Here is a 12,170-nt window from a genome sequence, read left to right as displayed (position 1 = left end):
TTTCACATATATAAAGCGCAAACACAAAGCTGACAGAACTGACCACACCGCGACTCGTTGCTGATGCTTCGACTTATTGTACTGATGCGCCACCAGCTGAGCAAAGTTGGGATTGCATTCCCATTGGAGCTTTTAATTTCCAATAATGCAATCAGTAACGTATACGTTAGAAGGATATATTCTTATATTTACTAACATAAGGTAAGACATCGTCTATTTTGTCATTTTGGAAAATAAAATTCGATGCAATTTTATTGCGTATTCGCGGGTTATAAATTATTTAAAAAAATTACAAGTACGCACAACGCAACATTTAAACGGACTCTCGTCAAGTTCCTTTGTCGTTCAACATTTGGGGCCCTTTAGCATCTCCAGCTACGGTCAACTAGAACTGTAGCTGGAGAATGCTATATAACTAGAAAAGATAAAAACGGGTCAGCGAAGGGCAGAAAGAAAGACTGCCAGGATTGCCTTGCACTCTGACTGCTAATGGGTTGATGAGATTGAGATGATGATGATCAGTTGGTGAGCTGACGCTGCAGTAGCAGCTCTAGCGCTTACCCAAACTCGTTTTGGACACTAAAGGTGCTTCTGGATTTGCAAAATTAAACGGTGATCTTGGACTGATGAGAAACAATTAAACCATTTATTTTAGTCGTTTAAAATTTACTGCGCCTTTTGCAGTCGCACGTCGCCGTGGGGGGAGGAGGGGACAGACACACTCGGCCGAGGGCGAAGTGGATCCACGATTATTAACCGCTTTGCTGCTGCCGCATCCGCTCGGCGCTTTTCAGGAAATCGGCAACAGACCCGTTTGTGCTTTAAAGTTGTTGGATGAAACGACAGATCGGCGTGCAATTAAAACGACTTCAACAGGAGATGTAATCGCTTACAAGTGGCGTAAAATAAATGGCAAGTGAACGCATTTCCACAGAACTAACATATTGCTTTAGTTAGCTTAGCTTCCTTTCGCTGGCTAACGTTATTATCTGCGTAAGATTGGTAGCTTCAACCGAAAGAGCTGAGCTAGGTAACGTGGCTAACCCGCTATAGCTACATGATTTATTATTATGTATTATTAGTGCTTCGAGTTAGACGAAGCCTTTCTAGGGCACTGACCGTGTTCACATCACTCATTGTTATTGTTTAGAAAGCCACGTGTCCGTGCTGCGCCGCGTGGGTCCTGGTCGCGGACGGCCTACAAGACCCTATGGTCGCCATTGTGTCCGCCTGCCTAAAATGATTCAAATTCGCTGGAAAACCTATGCTGTGCCTTCTGAATAAATATTTAGGGAGGGGGGTCGATTTAATTTAGCTCTGGATGAATTATAACACGAGTGATTCTTTTGGATGTAAATGTGATTGAGAAGGTAAATTTGAATTCATGTATTTGTACTTGTATTCTTGTCGCCTTGCTCGTGTTTTCCACAGTAAGTTGCTGCGACAGGAACGATGTCGGGATTCAGGATGTATGACACGGCACCGTGCCGGATCTCCTGTCAGGATCTAGTTAGAGAACCGACGTCGACCCACCGGGTGCAACTTCTATAAATCTACCTAGTTAACCTGCTGCGCTTGTTCATTTATCCTGTGGTGTAAATCAACTGGAGTATTCGTGTTTATGGTTAGCTAGTCGGTTCCGTGCTCCAGTTATCACGGCAGTTCTGGTATCCGTGCGGTTAAGATGGAGATTACGTGTCGTTTCTAGCTGTTTTGTTTTTTAAACGTGATTTTAATAACGTTTCTTTATCGATAGCTGATTGCTGGATTGACCACTCTCCATCTTACCCCTCAGGACGTGGTGGATCTCAACGTGTGGGGGACTTTTGTCAGATAAAGACTGATTGGATCTGCTGGCCTGCGGAACCACATTTGCATTAAGTGGTGTTTGAAATGCCTCTTGGACCCCGTGTGCAAGTCGCTGTCGTAGAATTCATGTTGTGCTGTTCGTGATCAGAGGATCTTCCACATGTGCCCATGAAGCCGCTATTCCAGCGCAGGCTGCAGAAACTGAGGCTGTAAAGGCCGGATAACGAGGGCTCGGTGGGCCGCCGTGGACTCGTGGACCTCCCTCCGTGAAAGGACATCCAGCATGGAGTCGTACCTCTTCCCCTTCGACAGTCTGCTCTGCATGTTCCTGGGCATCTCCTTCACCGTGTGGTTCACCCTCCTGCTCATCTTCATCATCGTGCCCGCCGTCTTTGGCGTGTCCTTCGGCATACGAAGACTCTACATGAAGTCCCTGCTCAAGATCTTTGAGGTAAGTAATGCTGCAATGGTTACGCGTAATCTCTTGCCCAGGTGTGCAGTACTGGAGTGGCCAGGTGCCCAGTATATGCTCAATCCACTTTATTCAGATCATGTTTTAGATCGATTTAAAACATGCAGTGTCATGGTGTTACAGTAAGAGTCAGGTGTTTGCTGATATGAAGAGGTGATGCTCCCTGTGAGACACTGTCCTCACTGTGCAAATCTTTATTTAGCGCGTTCTAATTGACAGTAATAGTTTCTGCTGATGAACACTGGATTGTCTCCATGGTTCCCGTGTTCACCTTTTTGGTCACTTTGTGGCTAACGTGTGGTGTAGCTGGAAAAGCCACAATGCTGCTGTTGTCATGCCAACCCCTCCTAGCACTCTGCTCTAGTGACCATATAAAGGAGCCTGGATGATCTTAAAGGGTCACTGACCTCTACAGCTTACAGGAACTACACGTCTGGGTTCCTTAATGTGCACAAGGAAAGAGAAATTAGAATCTTGCATGTCTTATTCCCTCAGCTGCCTGTGTTAAAAAGGGCAAATTTAAATGTATGAATGCAAGGAAAATATCTTGTTGACTGAACTCCTGTTCTGTATTGCATGTATTATTTGGTGGCTAAACGCATGCAGGCCTTTTTGTTTGTTTTGTTAGACCCTAGTTGTTTCTGCAGAGCAGGAATTGGCTCCTGGATGTAGAGTAGCTGTAGATCCAGGAGTGAGCAGAGTGTGTATAACGCAGATCACCTGGTGTTAGGTGGAATGAGGTCAACGTCTGGATCAGTTCACATCAGTTCAATAGTTCCTTCAGCCCTACAATGACTGGTCAAAGGGTAAATGTATCTCAGCAGTGCCTGGAGCAGCTCTGTTGTTTGACCTCATCCATCATGCCGTTGGGCGCAGTAACGCCTGTGTGTGCTCACACACACACACTCGTACTTTGCTGTGCTTTGTGAAATTTGCAGCACTCTTCCTCCATATCAATCTCCCTTGCTTGCTGAGTCACAGTCTTAGCAGTATTTGTCTCAGGAGCAGTGTTTACATCCTCACAGGTGACGCTGGCATTGGCAGACTGCACTGGGTGGGTAGGCAGAGTCTAGTCAACAGTGCAGGGGTAGTAGCTGACGTGTGTGTGTGTGTGTGTGTGTGTGTGTGTGTGTGTGTGTGTGTGCATGGGTGTGTGTGTGGTTTCCAGTGGGCTACACTACGAATGGAGAGAGGAGCCAGGGAGAAGAACCAGCAGCTCTATAAACCTTACAGCAATGGTGAGACAGTCACACACCTCACAGCACACACTCCAAATACTCCTGGCCTCTTTCACACACACACATGCGCCTCCGTTTGTCCTATGTGGCCATTCTTCCTCATCCTTTTCCTCACCCCACACTGCTCTGCAGGCATCATTGCGAAGGAGCCGGCGTCCCTGGAGCAGGAGATCCAGGAGGTGAGGCGCAGTGGGAGTGGCCTCCCTCCCCCCGAGCCCGAGTTCGACATGTCCGATATATTTTACTTCTGCCGGCGAGGCGTGGAGAGCATCGTGGACGACGAGGTCACCAAGCGCTTCACGGCCGAGGAGCTGGAGTCGTGGAACCTGCTCACACGCAGCAACTACAACTTCCACCACATCAGCACCAGGCTGACGGTGCTGTGGGGTGCAGGCGTGCTCATCCGATATGGCATTCTACTGCCCCTCAGGTGCGTTACGGTGGAGGTCCGGCTGGCCGGTGTGTGTGAGACGAGGAGGTCGCTCGGTTCTCGTATGCACAGCCAGGGTTTCTCAGCCATGTTTATGCTCTATGATGCTTCCAGGAGGCACAGCAGGTTGCCATAGCAGGTTGCCATAGCACATCCCCCCCTTGCTTGAGGGAATAGCGGCTCCTTCCCTGATTCACTGTGGAGTTTCCCTGCCGTGTTCGTAGGTTTGCTGCCTGATGTTCGCATCTAATTTTTCCCTTGAGAAATGAGACAGAGGGCTGATCTTTTATTAGCACAGGGACTGTGGCAAGGGCTGATGTAGTTTTATTGGTTTCTTTCTCTGTGTGTGTGTGTGTGTGTGTGTGTGGAGGATTGAAATAAACTGATATTTCTGTGTGTGTGTGTTGGGGGGGGGGGGGGGGTGTTTTACAGTGACCGTATGACAAACTGGGTGTATTTGTGTCTTCCTGTGTGTGTGTGTGTTCCTCTGCAGGGTCACGTTGGCCTTCACCGGTGTGGGTTTGCTCGTGGTTCTCACTTCCATCATTGGTTTGCTGCCAAACGGATGGTATGTTCAGCCAATCAACAGACACGCACACATGGACACGCCCCCACTGGTAATGGTTGGTGGTTCTTTGACTCTGAGGGTGTGTAATTCATTGTGGAATAATAATGACACACATAAGCATACACAATGTGGACTCTGTTAGCCCTTTTCCACCATCAAGGGACCTGATTCTAATTTAGATCCGTTTGTTGCGTTTCCACCTAAATAAACAGATTCTGGAACCCTAAATGTTGGTTCCCAGCTGGACCTACAGAACAGCAGGTTCAGTGTGAACCGTGATAACATACGGGGGCATGTGAAGTTGTAAAGTCATCACACAGTGGGGCTGGACGGGGTGATCAGCCAGTGCATTATGTTGTGCTCGATGGCGTCATGTGAAACAGAGCAAACCAGATGACTGGGGCGCTTAATTCAGACACAGCAACACTAGACCTGCATCTCTGTTGTTAGAAATTCGGCCTTCAGGAATCAGATTCAGGAGTCAGGAGACTGGCCAGCTTCAGTGTTGACAAGTTTATTGACACACAGAGCATGTAACATAAGGTGGATCACGACCAGTTCTACTGTGGTCTATTTGGGAAAACGTTATATACATTGTGGAATGTGGGAGGAGGAAGGAGGAGGAAGATGAGGAGTTTGGGGGGGGGGGGGTAAATGGGGGATGAAGGTGATGAGGAAGAGGAGTTTAAGGAGGTGTCACTGTGGGATGAAGGTGAGGGCACTTGGGCAATCTACATTGGGTTGGGTAGTTGATGGTCGTCACCTTAGGGTTAAGACCTCAAAGGATATACAAACAAAGGACGGAGGTGTTGGGCATGCAAAGGTGGGCAACCATCAACACTTCTCAGGGATTCTGATGGTTGCCACATCAGGGGTTGACGGACAGCAGATGATGAATTATCTCCATAGAGACAAAGGGGTGAGATCTGAAAGGAGTATCTTTTCTCTCACTGTCCACATCAGCTCCATCACTTAACCTACATGTAGTCATTATATGTCTTATCATCAATAGTTGATCTGTGCTTGCTTTATGGATAAAAACAAACATCAGTAACAGCAGCACAAATGTTGGCAGGTAGTCTGTGCCCTCCGCCATCTTGTTACTACTGTTTACTTCTGTGGTGTGTTGGGCTACACCCTTAGTTGATGACACACACACTTGGTTCAAGCAATAATGGGTGGAAAATGCAGGCTGCTTCTCAGAGGTGCTGGAACAGTTTTGCTGTGTGCGTGCGTGTGTGTGCGGCTGCTCTGAATGGCCCCATGTGTCTGCCATGTGTAACAGGATAAAGAGTTTCCTCAGTGAGAAGGCCCATCTGATGTGCTACCGGATCTGTGTGCGAGCCCTTACCGCCATCATCACGTACCACGACAGGTATGGATCTGTTTTCGGGCTCACGGCTCTGACTGCAGCAGCAGGCCCCAGTGTGTGATTCTAGTTAGGGCTTCACCTGCCAGTGCCTGCAAACCGCTGCTCACTAGCGCCCTCTACCCCTTTCCAGTGAAAACAAACCCAAAAACGGTGGAATCTGCGTGGCCAATCACACATCGCCTATTGATGTCATAATCCTGGCCAGTGATGGTTGCTATGCGATGGTAAGTGGGCTAGCTATAGTGTTTGTTTGAGGGGTCATGGGTGGTGTGTGTGTGATAGTGTGTGTTTTATTGAGGGGGTGTGTATGGTTTGTGTGGTTGCAACTAGGCTTGTCCCGATCCGATATTTGGATCGGGCGTATTGGATCGGCAGGCACGATCCGATACGCCCGATCGCAGAAAAAAAAATGCGAGCTGCAGAAAAAAAATGCGGATCGGCAGGCACGAGAAAATGCCGATCCAGACTCCCGATCCAGTTTATTTGAAAGTCCTATCCGCGTCTTCCAGTGCACCCATTTAGATAATCCATTCCAGTTTTTGCTGTGTTTTCGCCAGAGACCGTGTATATATAAGTGGACTGGACGACATGAGTGAAAAGTGAAGCCTCCGTTAGTCAGCTGCCCTCTAGTGGCTGGCTGCAGTACAACTTTTAACCCCGCCCATTCCCATGTAAGTGAACGGGCCGGACGAGAAACCTTGAATTTTTATTACACGTAAAATAAGTTTTGAGCAATTTATATTTTACTATAAGACCCAATTGTGTTAGTATCTCTCCCAGTGTTTTTCTCTACGATAAACAGATTTTATAGAAGTTATTAAGTGTTATTTAAAGGGGTGTGGCGATAAGGTGATTGACAGTTTTTGGTTGACATCTAATACCAGACTCTTAAACGTGAACGCGCTCAACAGCAAAACCCTCTACAGCAAAACTCTCAACAGCAGTATTAAAATCTTTTACCTTTGTTTATTTTGTAAAACGTCAAAAGTGTCTATACTGGTGGGCGTATCCTAACGAATGTCGGGGCGGAGATACAGTCTCTGGCGGAGATACTGTCCTGCCTACCGGTTCTAATGCACATGCTCTGGCTCCAATTTTCATCTACTCCGCAAGCGCATCCAAGATGACGGTGTCCGTGCGACCATTTTCATATATGTAATGCTGCAGCCCGGAGCCCTGGTGGGCGTGGGTAAAGGGCGGAGCATGTGTCAATCATTATCGAATGCAGCCAATCAGATACTAGACTTTCGTTGTCAATCAATTTTTATTAAGCCAATTATCAGCCAGAGTTAGCTGTCAATCATTTTTTACTGCAGCCAATCATCTTAACAGATCTGCCAAATGAAGGCGGAAACTGCACGGAGAAGCTCTTTAAACAGAAGTATATGCCATTCTTGCACAAAAGTAGCTGAATAAAAACATTAGAAGAGCCATGACTTTAGACATTTTTATATCAAAGTTTAAAATACTTCTCAGTTGTTATTCTAGAACGACAGTTTAATGTTTTTTTCCCTTTATTGCACGTATTGCATAATTTACATCATGTGGCGAGTGTAAATTGTTAGCGGAGGGGAGGTGTAAATGGACACAAATTAAGTATTATATCGCGATCGATCGCCAAGTATAAACACCTCCGCCGAGCAGAGCGTTGAGTAGCGATTTCGATTGGAGGATCGTGCTCTATTTTTTATTATTAATTTTTTTGCTGATGCTGGTTCAGCGTGTCGCGTGCCACTGATTATGCCTCGGCGTGCCAACGGTGGCCCGCGTGCCATAGGTTGCCAACCCCTGCTGTAGAGCCTTTGAATATTAAAAATTAGTTAAACATGCATTTGTAAGCCTACATACTGCACATTAAAAAGGGTTGATAATATGTTTATTCAGCTAAACATGATATTTGAAATGTATGCCAACATTTAGTACATTTAACCTCACGGACGTAAAAAATAGTCGGTTTTGGTCCTCTGCAGTTTTAACGGTTAAAAACAAATATTTAAATAGCGACGAATCTAGCGCTAGGACCATGCAGAAAACGACCGCTCCGAGATCCTCTCCGGTAACACGTTACGTTCCTAAAAATGAATTTTTAGCAAACCTGGCAACTTCGTGGCTGCATCCATGTAAACACACGTACGATTTGTAATTTACAGGTTTGAAAACTCGTTCTCGCCCCTATTGTGCAATTTGGTTAGGAATACAGCCGAGCTAAACTATCAAGTTGAAAGTCATCATAGTTTGCTTACCCATTTTGACCCAGTTCCCAACCGAACTTTAAGAATAGATTAACGGCGATCATTTTTATATCGCCCGATAAGAGTATCAAATTAACGAACGCCGTTAACGGCCCACCACTAATTCAAACACACCTAATTCAGCTGGCTACTTGTTATCAAGAGTAAAACACTTTTTAAAATGAGTTTGACAACAAAGTAAGTTGGCTAGATAACTTTAAACTTTAATACATGCACGGATAGGCCAGTATCGGTATCGGATCGGAAGTTCAAAAAGCTGGATCGGGACATCCCTAGTTGCAACACTGCGTTACTGAGCGTGTGCATGCGTTTTTGCTTTTGTTTTGTTGTCATTCTTCTGCTCTGCAGGAAGAACGACTGTTAAGTGTCTGCTGGTGACAAAGTTTTGACAGTTTATTTGTGTTCTCTCAAGCAATAATGAGTCATCAGACAGTTACAGACTTGTTTTGAAAAAAAGGTGTGTGCGCGTGTGTTTGTGTGTGTATATGTGTGCATGCGTGTGCACATATGTTAGGTGGGGCAGGTTCACGGTGGCCTGATGGGAGTAATTCAGCGCGCCATGGTGAAGGCCTCTCCACACATCTGGTTTGAGAGGTCTGAAGTCAAAGACAGACACCTAGTGGCAAAACGGTAACACTGCACTTGGTATTTGTCCTGCAGGATTCACAGTGCTGTAGATCTGTTTTAATCTGTTTGAGGAAATGTAAATATGCTGATCTTGGTGCAGTAGGTCACTGAGGTCAGGGTGTGGCAGGATTGAGTCAGGTTTGTAGTTGAACTGTTGAATCTTGCTTGTTTATTTTAGACTCAGTGATCATGTTGCAGACAAAACTAAACTGCCTATTCTCATTTTTCCAGAAGGTAAGAAATGATCGTGGTTGTTATTATTACTATTATTATCATCGAGTGGTGAGTTGAACGGCACTGCTAGTGTCACACTCAAGGAGTCGTGGCTGTGTTTGTTACAGGAACCTGCATTAACAACACATCAGTGATGATGTTCAAAAAGGGAAGTTTTGAGATAGGTTGCACTGTCTATCCCGTGGCCATAAAGGTAAAGATGAGTCCTCCTCGTCTTCATCCTTCTCCTCCCCTCTGCCTCTAAGTAAACTCTGTGTGTTTGTGTGATTGTGTGCGAGAAGTACGACCCTCGGTTTGGAGATGCGTTCTGGAACAGCAGTAAGTTTGGAATGGTGAACTACCTGCTCCATATGATGAGCAGCTGGGCCATCGTCTGCAGTGTGTGGTACCTCCCACCTATGAGGAGAGAGGTGAGACCTACACACACACACACACACACACACACACACACACACACACACAGAGCCTATGAGGAGAGAGGTGAGACCTACACACACACACAGAGCCTATGAGGAGAGAGGTGAGACCTACACACACACACACCCACACACACAGAGCCTATGAGGAGAGAGGTGAGACCTACACACACACACACACACACACACACACACACACACACACACACTGACTATGAGGAGAGAGGTGAGACCTACACACCCACACACACAGAGCCTATGAGGAGAGAGGTGAGACCTACACACACACACACACACACACACTGACTATGAGGAGAGAGGTGACACCTATACACACACACACCACACACACATTGCCTATGAGGAGAGAGGTGAGACCTTCTCTCTCGGGCACAGGAAGTACACTTCATGTCGTGTTGTCATTTGGTGTGTACATGTGTGTGCAGGAAGATGAGGACGCTGTTCACTTTGCGAACCGTGTGAAGGCAGCCATCGCCAGGAAGGGCGGCCTGGCTGATCTCTTATGGTACGTCCGTCAGGTTCAGCTTACACAGCCGTTTACCGAAGACGGACTCCTGCATGCGATTTGGTGTGTGCGTATTCTTTTAAAAGATTTTTGAAGGCAGCCATAGCACCTCTTGCTGGTGTCCTTCACAGGGACGGCGGGTTGAAACGGGAGAAGGTGAAGAAGGTTTTCAAAGAGGAGCAACAGAAGCTGTACAGCAAGGTGCTGGTGGGAGGCAGCGAGGACTCCTGAGGAGACGTCAGCTGCTCGGACAGACGGGTCACGCAGACCCTGGAGGGCAGGAGGTCTCGGCATTTCTCAGAGGAGGAGGCCGGAGCCCTGGCGACCTCCACAGGAGGTTCACCCTGAACACAAAAGACTTGGCAACAAATGAGGCAGATTGGCGTCTGGCGCCGGGTCGTCTGGTCACTGCGTTCTCTCAGAGATGTTTCTTTGCACACTTTTGCACGATAGTCATCGGTGACACTCAAAACTTTGACATCCTTTGGGACGGAATGTTGCGCGGTGTATCATTTTAAATCATTTCATGTCAGTTTTCTATCTATCTACCTTCTTTGCGGTCTGTTACAGTAGTTACGTGTGTGTATTGTTCATTACTGTGGGGCATGTTCTTCCTGCAGGAGAAAAGTAAAGTAGTCGTCTGTCACAGCAGTGAACTTCGTGCCGTGTCAGACAGGCTTGAGCTGAGAATGGAGACGACACACCTCAGACTCTTGTCTCCACACGTCTGCTTCTCTTGTGCAAGCAGTGTTTTTAATAAAACACTAATCAAGGTCTTTTTAATATGCTCTCCTGTGCTGATGTTACCCCTCGAGTTTGGCTCACAGATTCAATACATGAGATCACTTTTACTCAGACAGAGGGTGCTGCGCGTTATTGCTTATTAACAAAGACTGCAGGTGCTAACACGTCTTTACAGGAACACAGTATCTCAGTTTTTCTTTATTGTAAGAAGCGTTCGCATAGTTGAGCATTTTCAGTTGAGCAGAAACAGTGAAATATTCAGGAGTAGTATGTATACATATATTTTCATTCTGCAAACCTACTTCAGACTGCCCTTATTTCCCAGCTGTGAGATCTGGGATGGAAGTGTTATGGAATGATGCCATAATCATCAATCCATGTCTTTAAGCATTTTGAATGGGAAACTTTTCTCCTGCTCTGACACACACAGCCTACACAGGGCTACAGGACGGGTGGGTTTCCTAATGCAGAACAGGTGATCGACAGCATTGTGTTATTCTCAGTTTACTTTGATGGTGGTGCACTGAAATGCAGGCAGTGATGACAGAAGTGGGCCAGTCTGGACCAGTACAGTGCAGCTGCAGAAAAAGTCCAGTTTATTGCAGAACTGGACCCGTATGTCCTGGGAGAAATGTGGAACTTCAACTGCTATAGGAAATATCTCTTCTGACCAGCTGACGAGGACGTTTGTATCTACCACCATATCAGCAGACGTCTTGACTTTGTAGTCAGACCCCACCCTTAGGCCAGGGGGGCGGTATACGTGAGATAAGCTCCAACCAAACCAACGGTGCACGTGAGCTTCTTATTGTCGCGGGCTCAGACAACCGGAGACGGCGTCCTTTCCATCCCAGAGGGCCGTGCATGAGTAGTGGCTTTTACACTCCTCACCGCGTGGTGTCCACTAGAGGGCGCTGTATGTCGTCAACAATTTTCTGATCTCCAGTAATTGTGTCTTCCACCACCATTCTTTCACCACTTTTCTAATTCCTGTTCTCTGCTCATCTAAACTCAAATATTTACATAACAGCTTACATACGTATCATAGCCAAAATTAGAAGTTTTTCATCTTTTCTTTTACAGTGATTTTGGTTGAGAGTTTGGAAGGTGTATCAATTCATGTGATATGACGCTGATGATGCGCCACACACAAGGTTTAATGGGAACGGCAGTTCTAAAATGGGAACGTCTACTTACAGAGGGCAGTGGAGAAACCGGGTTTGAAAAGCTAACCAGTTTGTTTCCAGTTAAGAGCAAGAATTTGCACACCTAATAGGTCTATTAATAGAGCAGGGAGTTATACTAGGCTTTTAGTGGTGTTTAAGCAACACAAAGACCTGATGTTTTTAAAGGTGTGCACCCTTACTCCTCCCTCAGATACACAACTAATCGGTTCTTACCTGGTGCGTTTTATCTAAATGTTCTCAGCTGACTGAGCAAAGGTGGCTTCCCCTGTGGTTAAGCATTCAGCCCAGGTTTCTT

At 46.4% G+C, this 12,170-nt stretch overlaps 1 protein-coding gene across 4 annotated transcripts; it reads left to right on the top strand.

The window, feature by feature from the left end:
• The first annotated feature begins 100 nt into the window (after window positions 1-100).
• gpat4 (glycerol-3-phosphate acyltransferase 4) lies at window positions 101-11,260 on the top strand. Of its 4 annotated transcripts, none has more exons than XM_077019882.1 (13): window positions 101-201; window positions 1,796-2,260; window positions 3,450-3,519; window positions 3,652-3,949; window positions 4,443-4,517; window positions 5,803-5,892; window positions 6,020-6,113; window positions 8,656-8,771; window positions 8,947-9,002; window positions 9,110-9,195; window positions 9,284-9,412; window positions 9,865-9,944; window positions 10,076-11,260. In XM_077019882.1, the coding sequence occupies exons 2-13, from the start codon at window positions 2,093-2,095 to the stop codon at window positions 10,173-10,175; spliced, it is 1,362 nt and encodes a 453-aa protein (XP_076875997.1). In that variant the 5' UTR covers window positions 101-201; window positions 1,796-2,092; the 3' UTR covers window positions 10,176-11,260. The 4 variants fall into 4 exon arrangements, with proteins under 4 accessions (XP_076875997.1, XP_076875994.1, XP_076875995.1 ...); XM_077019879.1 differs by lacking the exon at window positions 101-201 and adding an exon at window positions 357-912; XM_077019880.1 differs by lacking the exon at window positions 101-201 and adding an exon at window positions 1,215-1,370.
• The last annotated feature ends 910 nt before the right edge of the window (window positions 11,261-12,170 follow it).

Source organism: Brachyhypopomus gauderio, chromosome 10 (assembly GCF_052324685.1).
Source record: "Brachyhypopomus gauderio isolate BG-103 chromosome 10, BGAUD_0.2, whole genome shotgun sequence".
Classification (NCBI taxonomy): Eukaryota; Metazoa; Chordata; class Actinopteri; order Gymnotiformes; family Hypopomidae; genus Brachyhypopomus; species Brachyhypopomus gauderio.
This window is presented reverse-complemented; position numbering and strand designations above follow the sequence as displayed.